This window comes from Semicossyphus pulcher, unplaced genomic scaffold (assembly GCF_022749685.1).
Source record: "Semicossyphus pulcher isolate SPU_LCO1_2020_fin unplaced genomic scaffold, fSemPul1.0.p SCAF_10, whole genome shotgun sequence".
In the NCBI taxonomy this organism is placed as follows: Eukaryota; Metazoa; Chordata; class Actinopteri; order Labriformes; family Labridae; genus Semicossyphus; species Semicossyphus pulcher.
In genome coordinates this window covers 15,273,393-15,295,640 of record NW_027211604.1, presented here as the reverse complement: position 1 = coordinate 15,295,640, position 22,248 = coordinate 15,273,393, and the positions used below count along the sequence as shown (strand labels likewise).

At 43.4% G+C, this 22,248-nt stretch overlaps 2 protein-coding genes across 4 annotated transcripts; one reads left to right on the top strand and one right to left on the bottom strand.

The window, feature by feature from the left end:
- Positions 1 to 608: 608 nt before the first annotated feature.
- On the bottom strand, positions 609 to 4,743 carry sdf2 (stromal cell-derived factor 2). Its single transcript, XM_069666328.1, has 3 exons — positions 4,535 to 4,743; positions 3,265 to 3,461; positions 609 to 1,738 (listed from the first exon to the last, which is right to left on the bottom strand). Exons 1-3 carry the CDS (start codon positions 4,716 to 4,718, stop codon positions 1,439 to 1,441), a joined length of 681 nt encoding a protein of 226 aa, XP_069522429.1. The 5' UTR covers positions 4,719 to 4,743; the 3' UTR covers positions 609 to 1,438.
- Positions 4,744 to 5,097: 354 nt separating this feature from the next.
- Positions 5,098 to 21,609, top strand: supt6h (SPT6 homolog, histone chaperone and transcription elongation factor). 3 transcript variants are annotated; one of them, XM_069666201.1, is made up of 37 exons: positions 5,098 to 5,201; positions 6,881 to 6,991; positions 7,079 to 7,246; positions 8,374 to 8,447; positions 8,599 to 8,779; positions 8,904 to 8,985; positions 9,162 to 9,417; positions 9,583 to 9,684; positions 9,802 to 9,915; positions 10,073 to 10,162; positions 10,290 to 10,432; positions 10,531 to 10,676; positions 10,787 to 10,894; positions 10,993 to 11,273; positions 11,367 to 11,521; positions 12,875 to 13,070; positions 13,175 to 13,314; positions 13,413 to 13,530; positions 13,651 to 13,727; positions 13,821 to 13,956; positions 14,139 to 14,276; positions 14,450 to 14,617; positions 14,702 to 14,829; positions 14,965 to 15,172; positions 15,347 to 15,494; positions 15,644 to 15,786; positions 16,609 to 16,749; positions 16,897 to 17,092; positions 17,196 to 17,341; positions 17,503 to 17,595; positions 17,735 to 17,848; positions 17,971 to 18,095; positions 18,454 to 18,566; positions 18,655 to 18,732; positions 18,835 to 19,013; positions 19,253 to 19,545; positions 19,775 to 21,609. In XM_069666201.1, the coding sequence occupies exons 2-37, from the start codon at positions 6,892 to 6,894 to the stop codon at positions 19,965 to 19,967; spliced, it is 5,271 nt and encodes a 1,756-aa protein (XP_069522302.1). In that variant the 5' UTR covers positions 5,098 to 5,201; positions 6,881 to 6,891; the 3' UTR covers positions 19,968 to 21,609. The 3 variants fall into 3 exon arrangements, with proteins under 3 accessions (XP_069522302.1, XP_069522320.1, XP_069522312.1); XM_069666219.1 differs by having other exon boundaries at positions 6,857 to 6,991; XM_069666211.1 differs by having other exon boundaries at positions 6,842 to 6,991.
- The last annotated feature ends 639 nt before the right edge of the window (positions 21,610 to 22,248 follow it).

Genomic DNA, 22,248 nt, shown 5'->3' with positions numbered 1-22,248 from the left:
ATTTTAATGTAATTATTTTTCGGAGCCTCTCCTTCCTCCTGACACGAACAAGCTGTTTTGCCATTCAAAGGTCAGACCTTAGCCACGATTGGCTGACAGTATTTGGAGTGACCGCGTAGCCGTAGGATCGTAGGTCACTCCAAAGTTGAAGAAAAAATGGCTGCTCTAGGATCGGTTATTCCGCCTTATATGTACGAGCCAGAATCACCAGGAGGTATCAGAATGGTAAGTTGAATTCTTGACAACGACTTGACTACAAGCTAGTGCGAGAAGGCAGCTTGAGGTGAATGACGGTGAAGCAAGGTTCTACGTGGAAACCTGCAGCTGTTCTGAGCGGCCCATTTCAGGGGCGACCTTTTTAAACATGTCATTCTGGAAAAACACGGAATTATGCAGTTTTCACTTTTTCAATACAATAAACAACATACATGTATAACCCATGCACAATATGAGAATATCCATTTAAAAGCTACGGCCCCTTTTTAAGCAGCAGTGATTCATTTCAGAAAAGACCACCTATAAAGAACTCCATTTAAAGAAATCAATTAAAGCAGCCACACTGATTCATGTATGCATAAAAACTCTTTTAATATGAGGTATTGATTGCATGTTTGTTCGCTCATATGAACCTCTGGAACACAGAGTTGCTCTAACACATACACAGACAGCATGAATGCAAAAACACTGTAACCTCTCCCAGCACCAAAACTGATCAAACGATGACAATAAACAGCATCCAGTTCAATGATGGATATAAAAAAAAACATCTCATGTTTCCAACTTTAGTTAGTGTGGGAAAATGTGTATGCAACACTGAATTGGAAAAAAAATGTAGTAACACTGCTTATTCACTGTTAAGTACCTTACAAAGATCATCAAAACAGAAGAAAATCTTGTTTCCAAAAGTTTAAAAAGCTCCAAAATTTGAACAACGTCTACTTCGTAAGAAAAGGATAAAGGCACAGGTGTCTTTTTTTTTAATCCAACAAAACAAGAGCAGATGGTAGATATTTAACAATAAATTACAGCTGAGAGGAAGTGTCACAAAATGTAATTAGGTGTAGTCTTTTTACTGTAAAACAACATTTTAATGTCTTCTTATACGTGTACAGGCAAACTACAACGCTACTTTATCAGTGTCAGCTCTGTGAGAGGAGCTGCTGGATCTTTGAGGATTCAAGTAGTGTTTCCTAAAACATGACAAATTTGTGAGAGGTTTGTAAGGATGACAAGATGAAGTCATTGTACCCTGATTCATGACAGACTTTGGCACAGTCCTTAAAAGACGACACTCAAAAGCTAATGAGAGAGAAAAATGAGACAAGATAGGAGAAGGAAGAGACTGCTGGTGGAGGTGTAATAAGAGACAGAGGTAGGAACACAGCGGCAGACAGAGAGGAAAACAGGACCTGACAGAAGCAGAGACGAAGAGTCAAGGTCAGAACTCTGTGTGCGGGTGAGCGTAGTCTCGGCTGCCTGCGGGGCTCTCACTGGGCTTCATAAAGATGCCCTCCATGGCCTTCCACAGGCTGTGCTGGCTGGGGCTCGGCATGGCGTGAACCTCCCTCTGACCGTGGATGGGCCGTCCGTACTGCTCCCCCGTCACTGAAAGTAGTGCATCCGTGGCCTTGTGACGGAAACGGACTGCCTCCTCGCGCTTCCATACAGATCCCCCACACTGAACCGTCCACTCGTCCAGGTGGTCTCCTTCCCCTTCGTCGCCAAATGCGCTCACCTCCTGAGGACAAGTTAGCAGTGTTTTAGAAGACAAGGAATGGAGAAGCTTTAAAGCTTTTTGGGTCCTTTTTACAATCCATCCAAAAAACTGGATTGGCGTTTGGCCCAAAAAAGTGTATTGGATTCAGTGAATATCTCTTTGCTGTCTGCTAGCTATCAATTAAGTGTGCGTGCTGAAAATCCAGTATTTGTACACATCCCTGGCTCTGTAAAGAGGCAACAAACAAAGTGGCTTTGAGCAAGCCAAGCCAGGGGGCCGGTCAGCTGACGGCAGACAGCCGTGTTTAGATTTAAACAACACCCCTTTTATGTGACATGCTCATAGAAACCCTGGGTTGACTTATCGAGTTGATAACCACTGTCGTGTGACCGCTCAGCACGATCTCCTTTGTCAGGTTAAGTGAAGCCAGATCAGGAAAAGAGACCCTGGGTATGTTGAACTCGCTTCATAGTATAGGCCCCATGTCTACCATGATAGAGATAAAAAAAAAAATGCTCCCCATGTTTGGGCTAACCCACCCTTAGGAAGCAAACAGGTTGGATTCCACCATATTGCTTGTTATGAGTTTGATGTTAGTATCGATTCCCTGTTAGTGAGAGTCTATGAATGTGGGGGCGGAGCTTCTAAAGAGGCACTGAACAGAGGGATATATTTGTTACTACCGAGTTCAAACAACTTTTTCAGATACACATATCCCACTTTACACTTTTCAGACATACAAAAGTGATGTTGTTATTTTAATCTTCTGCCTTGCTCCTGTCCATTCACAGATTGCATTATGTACCAAGCTGGATATCCAAACACAGTCAACATAGGAGATGTTTAGTGTTGTCTAAAAGACTCTCTTGCTTCTTGTCTCTTCACCAAAAGTGATGTACACCCTTTAGCATCCAGTGAAGAGTGTGCTGATACCGCTGATAGTAATCTATCTGGCTTCTTAAGTGGATGAGGGAGTATGTTAATAAAAATTCTAGTGGGCTGTGTGTAATCTTATGATATAGAGATAAAAACTGTCGAGAAACTAATATAACTAAAATAACTAAAAGCTACCGTGGTATAAACAGTATAACAAAATGTCAGACAGTTGATAAGTTACCGTCAATTTATGGTTCAAATCTTCCAACCTAACAACACTTTAGTCGGACAGTGTTTTCACACCTCCTGGAGATTGAGGAGGTTTTTCTTGACCTGAGGCTGTTTTCCCTCAGAGTTTATTAGTCTCCTGAAGTGTAAAAGCTCCTGTCAGATCAGGTCAAGCTCAAAATGTTGCTCTCGATTCCATTAAATGTGAAAGGCAACCTCTTGGCATTATACATGTCAAACTACAGATTAGTGATGTTGAAGCAATTAATCTCTCCCTGGATTTAACTCACTGGGTTTGTGATGAGTCATAACACTTTTTATAAACATTCTATAATCATAATCAGCTTTTCCTAATTAGACAGGAAATGTCAACAATATAGACGTATTTGAATCATCTTCCCCAAAACACTCTGCTTCCCTGACGTACTGCTCACACCACCCACCTGGTTAGAGGACAGCGGGGAGGAAAAGTAGTGGCTGTGAAGGTTGCGGCCTGTGTTGACGTGGGTGAGACGGATCGTCTGCCCACACTGAACAGGAGTGCCCCGATGGCACCAGGTGTCTCTTGTCCCTCGAATACTCCAGTAGCTGTTACTGTCTTCCACTGAAGTCACCCCTGTTACAGATTGCTGCCCGCTACCTGTCTCACACAAAAACAAACACACACAGTAAGCAGAGACAGACTTTTGCAGACAACAATTTTTATTCTTTTTATTATTTAAGCTTTTTTTTACCAGGAAATTATCCCATTGAAATACATAATCTCTTTAACAAGGGAGTCCTGGCCAAGACAGCAGCATAAAAAGTGTCACGTGAAGAACAAACAACAGACAACAACAACTAACAATAACTTAACAGCATTCAGCAATAAGAGAGATGCATTCAGTAATCCAATGATCCTTAATTATGTTTTTAAAGTCGTCCAAGCTAATAAATTGCTCCTGTTTAAGGTGACCCTGCAACAAACCTAAGAAAAATGAAACATATTTAACTGATTTAAGAAGTGAAGGACTGCCTGCCAATTCTCTGGCAGTTGAGTTGCTGTGACTACTCAGTTATCACGTTAATAAAAATAGAAAAACACTGAAAGAGTTAAATCAGTGATTGTTGTGTAAGCGTTGGGTTTGACTTTGAACCCAATGGCTTATGTTGTCAAAATAACAGTTCGACTGGTTACTATTGAAGTGTAGAGCCATACAAGAGTGTCTCTCTAAATACCTCCGTAGTAGAGAGTGGGGAATTCATGCCAAGCTTTGTGAAGTTAATGTTTCAGACATATGATATATTAGGCCTAAAAACGCTGGTTTCTGTTCTTGTATGGTCTATCCCTCTAATAATGAGGTCAAGGAAATGTTTACAAGGCTGATATCAACAAAAAAAGTACTAGTTTTACTAGGGGAAATCCTGTTATTTCGTAATGTATTAATTTTTCATCCTTTGAGTAAATATTTTATATGAAAATGGCACCTCATCACATTCACGTATCATCAGTGTTGTGCAAATGATTGATTGTACAAATAAAATAATGGAGTCGACATGAAACATGTCTAACTGATAACCTTTGTACACAGAAAGAAGTCGTTTCCAATTCCCATTCAACAACAAGTTTTCAGTCACATAAGAGGGTCGTAGCAGATAATAAAAGTAATAGCGAAAAACATGCTGTGACTGTTTATTAAGGCTGAATACTCGTTTAATGAGAGGAAAACTCACCGGAACCGTAGCGTACGTCGTGCGAGTGTAGTCTCACATTGTGCTTTATATTTAACAGTTTAAGGACTGATCCGCATGTTACAAAACTCAGCTCCGTGCCGAATGACAGTCCAAATATACAGGATAACAACAATAGAAATGTTGTTAGAGAGCGAGGAAGAAGAGGGCAGTTTAAGTGACCCATTCCTTATAAAAACCCAAGAAGCGGCCGCCGATGCCTCTCTGAGATTCGTATTATTTTCGCTACGTCATCAAAGTGGTGACGTAAGCCCATGTGTCGCGTAGGAAACAGCGCCCCTAGCGACTCGGAGTGTAAACTGTGCGGCTCTTACTGGGTTTAAATTAAAGTGGGTTTATTTGCCTTCGCTTGGATCTAGTTTGATATGTATGAGAATCTGAAAGTTTTTCATTTAATATGAAGGCTGGTTTCATGGTGCAGTCTTATTTACTTGTTTCGTATTGTGTAGAATAAATATTAACCAGCAGGGGGCGCCACCTCGCTCCTGAAAAGGATGGAAGTTCCCTCACTGCATCCCGGAATTGTCTTCACGCCACTCGTCTTGTTCTCGGCCATTTTTTCCAAGTACAAGCTCCCCTTAACACAAAACACAACACAATACCGTTATAACTGTAAATACATCTGGAATTTGCCACCGCAGTGAGACGTGTAAGTCTAATGTCACCGTGCTCATTTGCGATCTTTACTTTGTGCTGCTCTGCTATCAGCCGTTAACTAGCTAACACCAGTGCAGTTAGCTGTTGTTGTCGTTCCAGCTAATGCTAGGCTAACGTACTGATGTGCTAAAGCATGAACTACTGTTAGACTGCGAAGTCGGCTCGGAGGCCTAGCTCTATTTCTACAACCGCGAGTATGGTCCAGTTGTTCTTTTGTTGTCAGTTTATTTATTGTCATCCAATATAATCCACGTGAGCGGCATGAATATTAATTTCTGGCTACTTGGCTATATGTTGCTCGCTAGCTTATTAGCTTCGCTAACCTAGCCTAGATGCTGGTTGCTAGTTTACTGAGATAGTAGCTAACATTGTTGACAAGATATCGTAATATAACGTTAACAATTTTGGTACGACCGCCTATCAGGCAACGTAAAGATATTATCTGGATACCGTTTAGCTACAATTTAATAATATACAGCAATTAGTTTGGTTGGTCGTGTCTGTCGATGTAGTGAGTGCGCATTGCGACAACCTCAGGTGTAGTGTTGTCTTGTTGAGCTCACCATCTCTATCTAATGTGCGGTGACTTTTTAACATTGTAACTCTAGTGTAATGTGATGTGTTAAAAAAATCAAAAGGTGCCAACAAGCAATGCTTACAATGGTGAATCTGGGCTTTTACTGGTGTTTACCTCAAAGTATAATTTTACAATTGTTCATCATATATTAAATATGAGTTATACAGCTTTTGTCACAGGACAACACCGACTACACATAACCATGTATACTTACAGGACGTCAATAAAAAATCTTGATTTGCAGTTTAACTTTGTTCAAACTCACATAACTTTTGTTTTTTGTTTTTTTTTAACTCTTGAGGAGATCCTGATGTTTACATACATACCAAATATGTTTGTTAATTTTTCTACAAAATGATGCAAAACAGATCTAGCCCTAAAACAGTAAAGATTAACGTGTATTGGGTGCAGTATTTTCCTTAAAGCTCCTGTGAGGAATTTTTTGCTGGTTATGAAACAGACTGAGATTAATTCTGATTACTCTATATGACCTACAAAAGCAAACCAGACCATCAGCGACATGACTAATTCTTTCTTTATAGTTTTTTTAATGCCTTAAACTGCTGGCAGGGGGTAGGTGTCAGACGAAGCAGTTAACTGCATGCTGTCTTTGTTTACATTTTTCAGGGCAAAAATGTTAAGTGAGTGATGCATATGACTGTTAAAGAAAGCAGGATGAGTTTTTTTTGTAAAAAAACACCACTTAAGCATGTACAGGACAAAATCTACAAAGAAATAAGAGGTATGTCTTAATCCATAGGGGGCACCAACATCAGCACAAACCAGAAGTTCCTCACAGCAGCTTTAATGTTATGTTATATTATGAAGAATTCAAACAAGCTGATAAAGAAATTCTATGTAACGTTGTCCGACAGTGTGAAGGAAGATGTTTTATTAACCTTAAAGCTATTTGAAGGGAACATAAAGGAATGGAGGTTGAGGGGTGAAATTTCAGTTACAGCAGAATGTTTAACATCATATCTTCTTACATAGTATGTGATTGTCTTTTATATTTGTGACAAGCCTGGTTGAACACAGTATTTCTTGAATAACAGCGAATACGTTGACAGACTGGATCTCACACATCTCCTCAGGAACAGCAGTCATGTCTGACTTCATCGAGAGCGAGGCTGAGGAGTCAGAGGAGGAGTTTGCAGAGAAAGACCTAAAGCCTAAAAAAACCCAGAGGTTTATGGAGGAAGATGGTGAGATTTGAATCGTTTAGTTCTGGGTATGCATGTCTGAGGTGGGTCTGTATGACGTGTGTCAACTTATCTGTCATTTCTCAACAGATGAGGAGGAAGAAGAGAACACAGAGGACCAGGATGAGCGAGGAAATTTACGTGGACTCATTGATGATGGAGACGAAGAGGAGGTGGAGGAGGAAGAAGCTCAAAAGAGTCCGAGTGGAGGGGGGAGTGACTCAGAAGAGGAAGTGCGGCATCGACGTAAAAAGCGCAGTGAGTTCATCAGGTGTTCACTATCACTGCAGTAGTTGACAATAGTAGTTATATTGATGTTCTGTAGGATTGTTTCTTCTTACTTGTATTTATTGGAAAGCTATGAAACAGCAGAAACATCCCACCTACTCTTGTTAAAATCTTCACACTGTGTTATTGATGAATAACAAAGTTGCCTGGGTTTGATGAGTCACATTCTCTGGCTGTCAGTGTAATACTTAGATATTTCAGTTAATTAGAATTTGAACAATAAACGACTTGGTCGATGTATCTGCTCATCAAGAAGTCGATTAATAACATTAATCAATAATTATTTCAAAAACAAAAACCTAACTATTCTCTACTAAGGTAGATTTGCGTGTCTGGATTTTGTACCTAATTTAGCAGGCTACCCCAAAAGATTACAATTAGATTATAAAGTGAGACAAACCACATGATTAATAAGTATTGATTTAAACACATTCTGGCATCGGTTGGGCATCAGGTTGCCTCCTTTTTTTTGTTGTGGAGCCAGATGCAAGCACATATGGGTTGCATTAAGCTGAGCAGGTGCTGCTTGATCGTACGTCTCTGTCGGTGTGGTGTGTGATCGCCCTTCATGTTCTTGTTTTGAATGTGTGAATGTGTTTCTTTGCAGCTGCATTAACCTCCAGTGAGCATGATGAATGGATAGACGCCTGTAGTGATATTATATTCTGAGTCATTGTGCTATAAAGGTGCATAATTAAAGAAATAATTATATCTCAGCTGATGTCTTCCTCATCTATTTACCTCAACATTTAATTTGCCTTTACAGCTAATAATGTTTATCACTATTAAAAGAGAAATTCTCCCCTGGAAAAAGCCACTGTCAGTCAAAGCTGGTGTTCTCTGTAATCGATAGAAGCAATAATATTTGAAATTGGCGCCATAGCTGTGGAGAAAGTTGTACAAACAGCTCCTGGTTTCGCCCATTCTACATTCCTACAACACCGGATCGCGTCCTCCAAAGGCCATAATGGCATTAGCTCCCCATAATAGCATGAGAGGACTGAGTTTGAAAATTGGCGAACTTGCCCTTTAAGAAGAACAGCTTTCTTAACATGTCTTGAAGTTTTCCCCCCTGACTGAGCTTTTCCTCTTTGCAGATTATGATGATTACTTGGATGATGATGATCTTGACCTGATTGAGGAAAACTTGGGTGTTAAAGTGAAAAGAAGGGTAAGAATAAAAGTTTTCCTCTCAAGTAATGGTGTTAAATTTTACCATTAACATCTCATAATACGCCTGAGCGCCTGCGTTTTAAACCTAGGTCTTGTACACTTGAAAAAGTTAAACGCAGCAGTGCTGATGTTTTACTAATGTGTCACAGAAAAAGAAATACGACCGTGTAAAAACCCTCGATGACGATGAAGAAGATGATGACGAGAAAGACCTGATCGCAGATGAGATCTTTCATGGCGATGCAGACGGGGAGCTGGAGGAAGGCGAGGCCGTCGATGAGCCTCTTCACCACGCTGATGATGAGGAGGAAGGAGAAGATGAGGAGTCAGGTGGGCCTGGAAGATGCGGTTTTTAGATTTGTTTTGATGAATCTAAAAGGCTCTCGGTTGAGAAATGTTAGCTTTGACCGAAACTTGATTCTTAAAGGCTTAAATTTGTGCCTTTCTCCCGCAGATATTGACGACTTTATCGTGGATGATGACGGCCAACCCATCACCAAAAAGAGGGGCAAGAAGTTCTCAGGATACACAGATGCGTGAGTATCATTTTTAGTGACAAGCTGCTCGATATTAAATGATTCATTAGATCTTGAATATAAATCTCATCGATCAAATTAGATTAGAGACTTATAAATATTATGAAACACCGAGAATATAACTCATGGTCACTGTGTCCTCCTCCTCCTCCTCCTCACTGTTCATCCTCCCACAGAGCCCTCCAAGAGGCCCAAGAAATCTTTGGTGGCGACTTTGACTTTGCTGACTTCGACGCAGACACCTACGACCAGGGCGAGGAGGAGGAAGAGGACCAGGATGAAGAGAGCTGGGACCGACCCAAGAAGCAGACCAAGAGGAGGCAAGGGAGGAAGAGCATCTTTGAGATCTACGAGCCCAGTGAGCTGGAGAGTAGTCACATGACTGACCAAGACAATGAGATCCGGACCACAGACATGCCCGAGAGGTTCCAGGTGTGTGTCCTTTTGATGCTCACAGTGTTGATAGTCTATTGTTCATTCTTTTATGGCACAAATACTTTCAAAAAGACTTTTCTTTCTCCCTTTGGGAGGCGCATTTATTTTGAGTGTGCCTGATGTTTTCTGTCTGAGTGCCTGACTCTGTTCTCGATCTTATAGCTGCGATCCATCCCTGTTAAACCTGCTGAGGATGATGAGCTGGAAGAGGAGGCAGAGTGGATCTTCAGACATGGCTTCTCCACACTTACCATCTCCATGCAGGTATGAACTTTAAAATACCTTTCTTATCTGGCTTGATTCTCCCTTTATTAAAATGTGCAGTACATTTCCTAGATATATCATGTTGCAAATGTAGTTTCTATTCTGTGCCCCAAACAGGAGAGCACAGATTATCTAGACCGGGGGACAACCACAAACTTCAGCAGGAAAGGCCCCAGCACAATCGCCAAGATCAAAGAGGCCCTCAACTTCATGAGAAACCAACAGTTTGAGGTACAGTGAGCTCATCTTATCCACAAGATCCATTTCTTTTGTCTGCTTCCTGTATTTGAGTTAGAGCTTCTTTTAAAGCTGTCAACATTATGTCTAGAAGGAGAGATGCAAAGAGTGACAGTCATAAAGCACCAATATCATCATGTTTCTGTTCCAGGTTCCCTTCATAGCTTTTTACAGGAAAGAATATGTGGAGCCTGAGTTGAACATCAACGACCTGTGGAAGGTGTGGCAGTGGGATGAAAAGGTATAGTTTGTCTGACTTTAAGAACAAATACATTACAACAGAAAGAAATGATTTGCTTCAATCAGCTTGCTGAACATGTGCCATTTCTGCTTTCTCAACTTGTACGTTTTCTTCCTCAACCCACCAGTGGACCCAACTGAAGACCCGGAAGCAGAACCTGACCCGTCTGTTTCAGAAGATGCAGTCCTACCAGTTTGAGCAGATCTCCGCGGACCCCGACAAACCTTTGGCGGACGGCATCCGTCCTCTGGACACGGCTGACATGGAGAGGTACGTCCTCATAACACAGGAGTTTACATGGTGTTTGACAAAACACCTTCCAGTTCTCACCTTCTGTGCTATTCAAACCGTTTGTTCTTTTTCTTTAGGCTGAAAGATGTTCAGACTCTCGAGGAGCTGGGTGATGTGTACAACCACTTCCTCCTGTACTACGGCCGAGACATCCCCAAGATGCAGAATGCTGCCAAGTCCAGCAAGAAGAGGCTCAAGAAGATCAAAGAAGTGTCAGAGGATGGTGAGATGCAAGAGTCTTTAATTTAATGAAGAAGTCTAATTGAGATCATTTGAGTTGTTTTGTATGTTGGTGTTGTTTTAAAACCTTGGTTTGATGACCTTCCTCTTCAGGTGAAGAAGAGGAGTTGGAGGTAGAACAAGAAGAAGAACAGAAAGGACCTGACCTAAAGCTGGCATCTCGTAGAGACATGTACAGCATCTGTCAGAGTGTAGGACTCGGTCAGTCTTCATATTAACCTTTCACACCTCGATCTCAGAGTTAAACCATCCTTACACCTTTTACTTTAACTTCTTTTCCTGTACCCTACACACTACAGACGGCTTGGCGAAAAAGTTTGGGTTAACTCCAGAGCAGTTTGGAGAAAATCTGAGAGACAGCTACCAGCGTCACGAGACGGAGCAGTTCCCGGCCGAGCCTGTCGAGCTGGCCAAAGACTACGTTTGCAGTCAGTTCTCCACTCCCGAGGCAGTGCTGGAGGGAACCAGGTACATGGTGGCCATGCAGATTGCCCGTGAGCCGCTGGTCAGACATGTTCTCCGTCAGACATTTCAAGAGAGGGCCAAAATCAACATCAAGCCGACGAAGAAGGGCAAGAAGGTGAGGACTCAAAGCAGAACATTTCCTGAACTTGCAGAGTATTCTCCAGAGACCATTACAAACAAGCCTTTTTCGTTTGCTCACCTCCTGTAGGAGGTAGACGAGGCTCATTTTGCCTACTCGTTCAAGTATCTGAAGAACAAGCCTGTGAAAGAGCTGAACGGGGATCAGTTCTTAAAGATGTGCCTGGCAGAGGACGAGGGGCTGCTTTCCATCGACATCTGCATAGACCTCATTGGGGTCAAAGGGTAAGTTAAGCGACAATACTGACGACCAAATGAGAGATGTCAGTTTTGATTAATTTTGTTTTCGGTAGACCGACACCGTTTAACCAACAACTAACTGGTGAATTAAAAAAAAAAAGCTAAATGACGTAATATTCAAATATGCGTTTGCGTTAATCAGCAAGAGAGAACTGTAGAATATACATTATAGTGGGCAATTACTCGCCAAGGTGCAGGGGAATCCTGTGTGTGTGTGTGTGTGTGTGTGTGTGTGTGTGTGTGTGTGTGTGTGTGTGTGTGTGTGTGAGAGAGACAGAGAGAGGAGCACAGAGAAGGTGGATGATTATAAGCTTCTTTAAGTTATTTTAACTTATACTCGGACGGCTGCTGCTTGGCAGCCTTTTGGAACTTGTGTGAAGAGCGTTGTGTTGCGGGCTGCACATCCACGCTGTGGCTGCGACTGTCAGCCAGATAGGAACTGCGGGGGGTACAGGGGCTTTCTGCCCGCGGCACAGGGGGCTGTGACAGCATCACTGTATCACAGGCTGACAGCGCAGGCAGGCAGCAGCTCCGGTAAAACTGGTTATAATCTCAGAGAATAGAATATTTGAGTTTTCCTCTTATGTTGGCAAGTTTTTTTTTCTCAAATTTTTGGTAAAATGCTGAAAACGCTGAATCCCGCAGTGATCGTAAGTCAGTCAGCCATTTCTGAGGGGTTTGGTATCGGCACCATGACCGCACCAGAACCATACGCTGATTTAATGAAATATTTATTGGAAACTGGCACCATGCTGAGATTTCCAACACGCTGCAGCAGATGCTCTGACATGATTGTTTGAAGATTCTGCGTTCAGCCCGACCGAGACTTGAGACCAGAAACTTCCCTGTCACACAAACGAACAAATTAAATATCAAAATCAAATACGGACCCTGGCCAGTTTTCTTCTTCTACTATTTTTGATCTGAGTATAAAATACAAATATGAACCTCCTAAACTGTAGGTAATCCGTATGTGATTACATAACTATTTGCACAGTCGGATAAAGTCTGCTCTAATGAACCACATGAGGCAAAACTTAAGTTAACACTCACACATCAAGGGCTTATGTTTCTTGTTAGGATCGGTGTTCGTGCGTCCCATGACGATAGGACGTTTCCCAAAAACAGGATCCGATGTGACGAACTTGTGCCATTTTTAGCGTCTGTTTATAAAACTTACTTGGATGTTGGGTTGATAAGTAGGATAGCTCCTCTGAGATTTCAGGCAGCAGCTAAGTTCTCCACACACATCCTTGTCGTTAGAGCACGGGGCTGTTGAATTATGACTCTGTTTCATGTCTCAGCTTCTCTCTGTGTCTGCCCTCTGCCTCTCCTCAGATATGCCGGGGACCAGACGTACTTTGATGAGATCAAACAGTTCTACTACAGAGACGAGTTCAGCCACCAGGTGCAGGAGTGGAACAGGCAGCGAACTTTAGCCATAGAGAGAGCTCTCACCCAGTTCCTCTACCCTCAGATGGCCAAAGAGCTCAAGAGCAAACTGATCACCGAGGCCAAAGAGAGCATCGTCAGGGTAATATGTCCTGCTGTCTTTCTACATTTATTCTAACACTGCGTTCTTCTTTTAGAGTTCTGCATAGTTTGAACTCATTATGAACTCTCTATTTCCTCTGTTAGTCTTCCTGTCGCCGGTTGTATAACTGGCTCAAGGTGGCTCCTTACAGGCCAGATCAGCAGGTTGAGGAAGACGATGATCTGATGGATGAGAGTCAGGGCAAAGGCATTCGGGTGCTGGGTGTTGCCTATGCACCAAGCAGGTAAGTGTCGCACAGGGCTTTGTAGCAAGAGCGTGGTCTTTGTATGTAGGAGACATACCACCAATATGACAATATAATATCTGCCTTTGCTTTAACAGAGACACACCAGTTTTCTGTGCTCTGATCAACGGGGAAGGAGAGGTGGTTGACTTCTTGCGTCTGCCCTACTTCATGAAGAGGAGGAACGCCTTCAGGGAGGACGAGAGAGAGAAAAAGGTAAAAGCAAACAACAGGACCGACTGCAAACAACCAATTCTTTCATTCATTTAGGAAAACATGTTACCGGAAGCATCTTTGAAATGCTCACTCATTTGCGTGTGCGTGTGTCATCCTCAGGCACATGATATTGAAAATCTCAAGAAGTTTCTGTCCAGCAAGAAACCCCATGTGGTAGCTGTCGCTGGGGAAAACAGGTAAAGCATATATTCCTTCCTGTTTGTGCTGGAAATGTACATGTGGACATTTTGAACAACATTCCACTTATAATGGTGTTGTCATGTGTGCAGAGACGCCCAAATGATCATGGAGGACATCAAGAGGACCATCAGCGAGCTCGAGCAGGAGTCGTCTCTGCCCGCTGTGGGAGTTGAACTTGTCGACAATGAGCTGGCCACACTGTACATGAACAGCAAGAAGTCTGAGGTAAAAGCTGAGCACCTCAACATAACATCCCATTCCATACCTACTAAATATAGGCACAGACACATCAGTAGGTCCACTTTGTGACTATAGCAGCTAGTTCACTAACTGAATAATCCAAGAAGTAGCCGGATGTCCCCTTAGCTGCTCGTTCTCCTCTCACCTTCTGCTTTCTCTCTGTGCAGGTTGATTTCAGGGATTACCCTCCCTTGCTGAGACAGGCTGTGTCGATAGCGAGGAAGATTCAGGATCCCCTGATGGAGTATGCTCAGGTTTGCAGCAGTGATGATGATATCCTCTGCCTCAAACTGCACCCGCTACAGGTGAGAAGACATTGTTCATGTTTCCATCTTTGTATTTGATGCTGCATGTTGTTGCTGCATGATTTCTTTAAAAAGCATCACAGCCAGATTTACAGCAGTTATTGCTTTAAAGACTCTTTAGACCTAAAATTCAACATTACTATGCAGCTACATACAATGTTTTTTTTCCTCAGGAACATGTGGTGAAGGAAGATTTGCTCTGTGCTCTCTACTGTGAATTCATCAACCGTGTGAATGAGGTCGGCGTGGATGTGAACAAGGCCATCGCACATCCTCACACTCAGAGCCTGGTCCAGTTTGTCTGTGGTCTGGGACCGAGAAAGGGCTCCCACCTGCTCAAGGTATGTGTGTGTGCTGCTGTCATTTATTACTTTTGGTGTATCTGAAACTAAAGCGATCTGTTCCTGGTTCCTGTACTTGTGCAGATTCTGAAGCAGAACAACACACGCCTGGAAAACAGAACCCAGCTGGTCACGATGTGTCACATGGGTCCAAAGGTTTTTATCAACTGTGCCGGTTTCATCAAGATCGACACAGCATCTCTTGGGGACAGGTTGGTACCGCTGAGATCTGTTACACAGTTACAGATTATATTGATGTTTCACTAAATGTTCAATTGTCAGACAAAGCTACCATCTGTCCTGTTTGTGACAGCATTTGTTCTTCCTCTCTCTATCTTTCCACACAGTACGGACTCCTACATCGAGGTCCTGGATGGATCTCGCGTCCACCCTGAGACGTACGAGTGGGCTCGTAAGATGGCTGTGGACGCCCTCGAGTATGATGAGTCAGCAGAAGATGCCAACCCAGCCGGAGCTCTGGAGGAGATCTTGGAGAATCCAGAACGTCTCAAAGATCTGGACCTGGATGCCTTCGCTGAAGAGCTTGAGAGACAGGTTTGTCTCTTCCAAAGTTTCCTCCTTTTGTAAAAGTGCATAATACTTATTATAGTAAGTCTAGATAAAGACACAACTGTGCGTTTCAGGAAGCTGTAAAGCCAAAAGAAACTTAGACATGTTTCACATTCCGCCAACTTATCCTCACTGTTGTTTCTTGTTTTCTCCCTGTAGGGTTACGGCAACAAGGGGATTACCCTGTATGATATCCGTGCAGAGCTGAGCTGCAGGTACAAAGACCTGCGAGTGGCCTACAGAGTCCCCAACACTGAGGAAGTCTTTAACCTGCTCACCAAGGAGACTCCAGAGACCTTTTATATTGGTAATAAATACTGCACCAAAATACACTTATAGTTTTTTATAAGCTAAGATCAGTAATATAAATTTAATTTCCAAGCATCAGCACTCAGCGTTTTGAATTTGGGCTCCATAGACCAGTGTTGTTGAAGTTTTCCCCTCCTTCTCTTCCAGGTAAGCTGATCACCAGTGTAGTAACAGGTATCGCTCACCGGCGACCTCAGGGAGAGAGCTACGACCAGGCCATCCGTAACGACGCTACAGGGCTGTGGCAGTGTCCTTTCTGCCAGCAGGACAACTTCCCTGAACTCAGCGAGGTACCAGACATCGGAGTTTTCTGCTTTTGACCAGTGTTCATTTTGGCTGCTGTTTTAGATTTAGTCTTAGTCTTAAGATGAAAATGCTTCTTAGTCACATTTTAGTCATTTTTACCCTTTATAGTTTTAGTCAATCAAACTTTTCTCTCTTTAAACTAATTCAATCAGCCTGATACAGGTTCAATCTGCTGTAAAGCGCCGTCCTTTACTTGTTTATGGAAACTTCTGTAATGTAACATTACGCATGTAAAGCCACAGAACGAAGCCGTGCAGTTACAGTAGCACGTACTTCACGCTGCTGCACACTTTGCAGCAGCAGTGTTTTATATATTCATCATCGCTTCTCATTCAAACAGTCTGAGTGAAGCAGGCAGCCGATGATCGCTCCTCTTTGTGCGGAAGAAGCGTTAAATGACGCGTAAAACGCCCCTTTATCTGTGAGCGCACAGAGCCTAAAGCAGAAAGCCTGGGTTAGCAGAGAAAGTTCACAACCACCTTCGTGATAAGTGTTAGTTTTGCGTGCGTTGTTATTAAGCTGCCTCTCTGGGACATCAGAACCTGTATGGCTGGCTCGGATTCAGGGGGATCTGCAGACGCCCCTCAACCTATTTAACCAGTTACAGGAAGGCTTTGTTTGTATTTTGACAGACAGATGAGAAGCACAGTGGGGGAATATGTGGATTTTGAATGTCTGACAGCCCACCACTAACATTTTAGTCCCGTCTGGTCAAAACATACTGCTTTTGACTAACTAAATGTTAGAAAACAGCTGAAAGTCTGACATCTAAACATCATCTCTTTGGTTTTGTGTTCCCACTCTAGGTGTGGAATCACTTTGACAGTGGTTCGTGTCCGGGTCAGGCCATTGGAGTGCGATCAAGATTAGATAACGGAGTCCAGGGATTCATTCCCACCAAGTTTCTCAGTGACAAAGTGGTCAAACACCCCGAGGAGAGAGTCAAGGTGAGGCCATGTTTGTTGTGCTTTACTGATGCTGTTTTTTTCTTTTGTTAATATCAACAGCAAAAATCTGAATGATTCTGAATGTTTTCCATTCCCATCGTTTCTGCTCTAATACATAACCGTTTCTCTTCCCGCTCCCTCCTCCAGGTGGGCATGACGGTTCACTGCCGCATCATGAAAATCGACATTGAGAAATTCAGCGTCGACCTCACGTGCCGCACATCCGATTTGATGGACAAAGCCAATGAATGGAAGCTCCCCAAGGACAGCTACTATGACTTTGACACAGAGTCCGAAGACCAAAAACAGGAGGAGGAGCTCAAGAAGAAACAGCAGCGAACACGTTAGTATAATAATCCCAAACAACTGCAGTAAATAAAATACACTGCAATACTTCTGTTTTATTTACATCTACCATTCTTAAACAATTCTCCTTGTCTCTCCAGCGTATATAAAGAGAGTGATAGCCCACCCCAACTTCCACAACATCAGTTTCAACCAGGCAGAGAAGATGATGGAGACCCTGGACCAGGGAGACTTGATCATCAGACCAAGTAGCAAGGGAGAGAACCACCTCACTGTCACCTGGAAGGTAAGACACCAAGAGGGGGACAGCAGCAGGGTGATGAAGTGTCAAATAAAGCACATAGAGCAAAGTAATCTTTAGCAGTACATGTAGAAGCTGCACCTTTAAACTCATGTAAAGTTTGAGTGATGCAGCATGCTCCAGTCTGACTGTTTGATGTTTGGTAGGTTGCTGATGGCATCTATCAGCACGTGGACGTCCGAGAAGAAGGCAAAGAGAACGCATTCAGCTTAGGGCACACTCTCTGGATCAATACTGAAGTAAGCTTTTTTTCTTCTCCTCCTTGTTTAGATGATTTTGTGCTTCATCCTCAAACCTGCAGATAATGTATAGTGAAAAAAATCTGGGTTGTTTTTGCTGCTGCCTGTTCTTAAAATACCTTTCTTGCATTCTCTGCAGGAGTTTGAAGATCTGGATGAAATCACTGCTCGTTACATCCAGCCAATGGCGTCGTTCGCGCGGGATCTACTGGGGCATAAGTACTTCCAGGAGTGCTATGGAGGAAGCAAGGAGGTCTGTTCTGAGTTACTGTCCTGAGATGTCATTTTGAATATTACCCATCTTTTTCTACATCCTGGTTTTGCCTCAAGCTGCACCTCTCATGTCTCCTTTTTGTCCTGTTCCCTCTCTGATAGAAAATGGAGGAGTTACTGGTCAGGACGAAGAGGGAGAAGCCGACTTTTATTCCCTATTTTATCTCGGCTTGTAAAGAACTGCCAGGAAAGTTCATACTGGGCTACCAGCCTCGCGGAAAACCACGGTGAGCAGAAATGTCTCCTCTGTTGCCTCCTCTGTTTCCTGCTGACACCGTGGATAAAAAGAATATTAGATATGCGAGTTGGGCCGATTTTAAAACACAAATCAATGTTGTAAATACTCATCAGTTCCAGTAACAGGTGCCATGCAAAGGTCCATAGCTACTACAGAGGCTCTACTTGTAAATCTCTCTGAGATGTTATCCTCGTAGAGCCAGATACTCAACACGAGACAGTCCTTATCCACTCTCCCTCACAGCTAATCAACTGCCAATATTTTTATGAGACACTTACTGGTTTGATTGACAACCAGGTTTACATGCTGCACCTACACAACTGAATGTCAACACCTTGTTTTTCCAGGGTTGAGTTTGTGACTATCACCCCAGACGGCTTCCGCTACCGTTCGCAGATATTTCCCACAGTGAACGGGCTATTCCGCTGGTTTAAGGACCATTACCAAGAGCCTGTGCCAGGTACAGAAGCACTGTTGTTAGTAGTGTAAATTACAAGAGTTTAAATATTTTATGAGTTATAATCGAACATTTATTTCCTCTATCAAAGGCATCACTCCTAGCAACAGCAGCCGAACAAGGACTCCTGCATCCCTGAACGCCACCCCGGCTAATATCAACATAGCAGGTGAGTTGACTTCTCTTCTAATGACACAAACACACACACACATTTACAACCTAGCATGTTGTGTCACTACATTTTACCATTCCCTTATTTCTTCTTCCCCAGACTTGACGCGAGCTGTCAACGCCCTCCCACGCAACATGACCTCTCAGATGTTCAGTGCCATCGCCGCAGTCACAGGCCAGGGCCAGAACCCCAACACCACCCCCGCACAGTGGAGCTCCAGCCAGTACGGCTACGGAGGCAGCACGGGAGGGGGAGGAGGGAGCTCCTCTGCTTATCATGTGAGTGCAGCTTTTTATGGTTGACGTCTACTGTGGAAGGAGGAGGGTTGTCTTGTTGATGTTGGCTAATTAGCTTCTCGTCTGCAGCACATTTAAGATCATGTAAATTAGCCTGCTAATGTCAAGTATCAGATGCTTTTGTGACCAGTTTTCTTTATGTTTAATAATTAAAAACACTCATTATCATGCACAGAAAAAACCTCTGTGAGCCACACTCATGACCTCACTCTTCTCTGCAGGTATTTGCCACCCCTCAGCAGCCAATTGCGACTCCCATGATGACACCAAGCTACTCCTACACCACACCGAGCCAGCAGACCCTCGGCACGCCGCAGTACCCGGGCTCCACGCCACAGTCCTCACACTCTCACGCACACGCCCACCCGCACGGAAGCCACGTGTCGCACCACAGCAGTCACCACGGCCACCACAGCAGTCACCACGGCCACTCGTCCGGCACGCCGTCGTCCTCCACCTCATCGAGAGGGCGGACGCCACAGCAGCAGCCACAGCAGCAGCCGCCACAGCCAAAGTAAGTACCAGGGGAATATTTGTCACAACCTGATGTAAAGCTGAAACATTAACAGACGCCTTTTCTGTAATAATCAAATAATTCATGTTTTCTGCCACTAGATGGTGCTAAACCCCAAACTTGTATCACTTCTGCTGCTGAGCAGAAGCCACCATTCAGTCTGTTTTTCTGTCCTACGCTGTCTTTGACTAAAGCTCCTCCCTCTTTGTCCTCCCTCCCTCCCTTGCAGGGCAAGCGGCAGCAACGCCTCAGCCGTGGACTGGGGCAAGATGGCGGAGCAGTGGCTGAAGGAGAAGGAGGCCGAGGGGCGGAAGAAAGCCCAGAGGATGACGCCACGACCATCACCAAGCCCCATGATCGAGAGCACGCCCATGTCGATCGCCGGAGACGCTACACCCCTGCTGGATGAAATGGACCGATAGGACACGTAGGGGGGCGTCACTTTACCCCCCTCCTACCCAACCCCACCCAACCCTATCCTCCGTACTGATTCTCCATCGGGATAACCTTCCTCCTTATGTCTTTCCCACCACCCATTAGCCCCAAGTTGGAGCTCATGCCATCCAGCTGACTGTCCATTCATGCGCTCTCTTCACCTCCTGATATTGTAGCTGCTCTCCTATCATGGTTCATCTCAACTCCTTCCTTCCTGTCGCCCTCCTGTCCACCCATCTCATCCTGAATGTTCCACCTCCTCCCCTCCAGCCAACTACTCTTACTGTCTAGTATTTTGTATAGTATGAATAACACTGTATATGTCATGCAGAACTTCAATACAATGACAGAAAAACACTTGAACTATCTGACAGCAGTTACATATAGGATATGGACCTACACAGACTGTGTCAGCGAGCTGTCCTGCTACCTTTATTTTTGTGCTTGGTCTTAGTTCGATCCATGATTGGTCGTCACAGAGGGGCACAGTTACAGGTTTCCTTCGTTATGGTTGGTGGATTTTTGCGAGCAGTTGCCAAAAGAGCGCTTTGCCAAGCCAATCAGGACATTTAATTATTTTGTATGGAAAACGTCAGAATGAATAAAGACTCTTTTTTTTCTGTTTGAACATCAAGCCTCCGCTCTTCATATCTGTCAAAAATACACATTGTGACTGTACAGACACACGCGCGGACTGTGAGGGAAGTTTAGTGAATTAACGCCACTTGTCTCCACCACATGCTGTATTATGATCAGCTGACTGTGTATGGCTCCTGTAGATAGCCTCTCATGTGTTATTCACTCTTATTGGGCTCTCTGATGAGACTGTGTGGTCACTGACGGTGTGCCACGTTAGAGGTAACGGTCGTCGTTTGTGATGACTTCCTCTGCGCTATTGTGAGCCGGTGCAGTGCTGAAGTTTGTCACATTTTAAAGCTGTTGATTTTAGTAATAATATCTAACAGGCAGAGTGAAAAGAAGCCTCCATGACAGTGTCAGAGAGTAACTTTTAACTCGCATTTAAATCTCTTGAACCTTTAATGTTTGCAGTTCAGTAAGTATTTGACTTCGGGTTGTGATGTCGGCCAGCCTGCAGGATGCAGAATCTTTATTCGCTGCTGCATCAGTTCAGTCCCAGACGGTATAAACTTAAATTACAATGTTTCAGTGGATGAGATGCATCGATAACCACCAACCTTCCCGCTGTGTTTATATTCCCAGCTTTGTATAATACATGGAACTGCACGCACCTATTTCAGTAGAATGAATATATTGTTGTTAAAAACACATTGAATCTCTTGTGATTGTTGTGCAGCAGTTTAAGGCCACTCTGCATCCCTTCCTCCTGATTTATGCATTCTTTTATTTTTGTTTATTTCTCTGCTGGTGTGCTTCAGTTTTGCAGTGCGCAAAGTATCATGGTCCCATAATCTGTATATTGTTTAAAATAATTACGGTTTTGGAGTAAACTTGCTTGGCTTTACGTCTCTTGCCAGATTAAGATCTTTCTCAGCGAGGGATGTGATTGGTTCTGGGCAGTAGTTGGTGATAGAGGAGAAATGATGTCTCTGGCACTGCTGATGACCTTTTCTACCTGTCAACCCTTTAATAAAAGTGTTCATATTAAAACCTGGAGTCTTTTTGGTGCTAATTTGGGTGCTAACAGCATAGACATGAGATCCACATTTAAGCATGTTTCTTCACAGTGAAAATCTGATGATCTTCAAGCTGAATGTGAAGATTTTTTACGCTCTGTTTACACTATTAATCTCATGTTGAGGGACAAAATAGTGACAAAAACAATTTATTTACAGTATATTTCCTATGAGCCACAATAAAAGTATTCATATGTTTAATAGGAAACAAGAGGACATATGTAGACAAACTTCTTCCTCCTGTCTGATTTTCCTAAGAGAGGAAATCAATTAGCTTCAGACGTCTGCTCGTTTCCGTCCCTGCAAACAATCCCTCCATTTTTCAGATCATGAGAACTCTCGTCAGAGCCGAGGGACGAGCTGTGGGTGTGACGGCAGTCATGGGAGTCGGCGTACGCATCACATTAGCAGCAGACACATGACAAGAGACCAGTGAGGAAACCGACAAAAAATGCATAAGGGCTGGTACAAACATTTTCTCATAAGGGGAAAAATGTTTCTAAAGAGAGACACGCGTGTTTATGAAAGCATCCACCGAGTACAATTTGATAAACGTTCCAGAGGAGAATAATGTTCCTCTTTTCATAAATGTTTACCGAGCACATCACAAAGC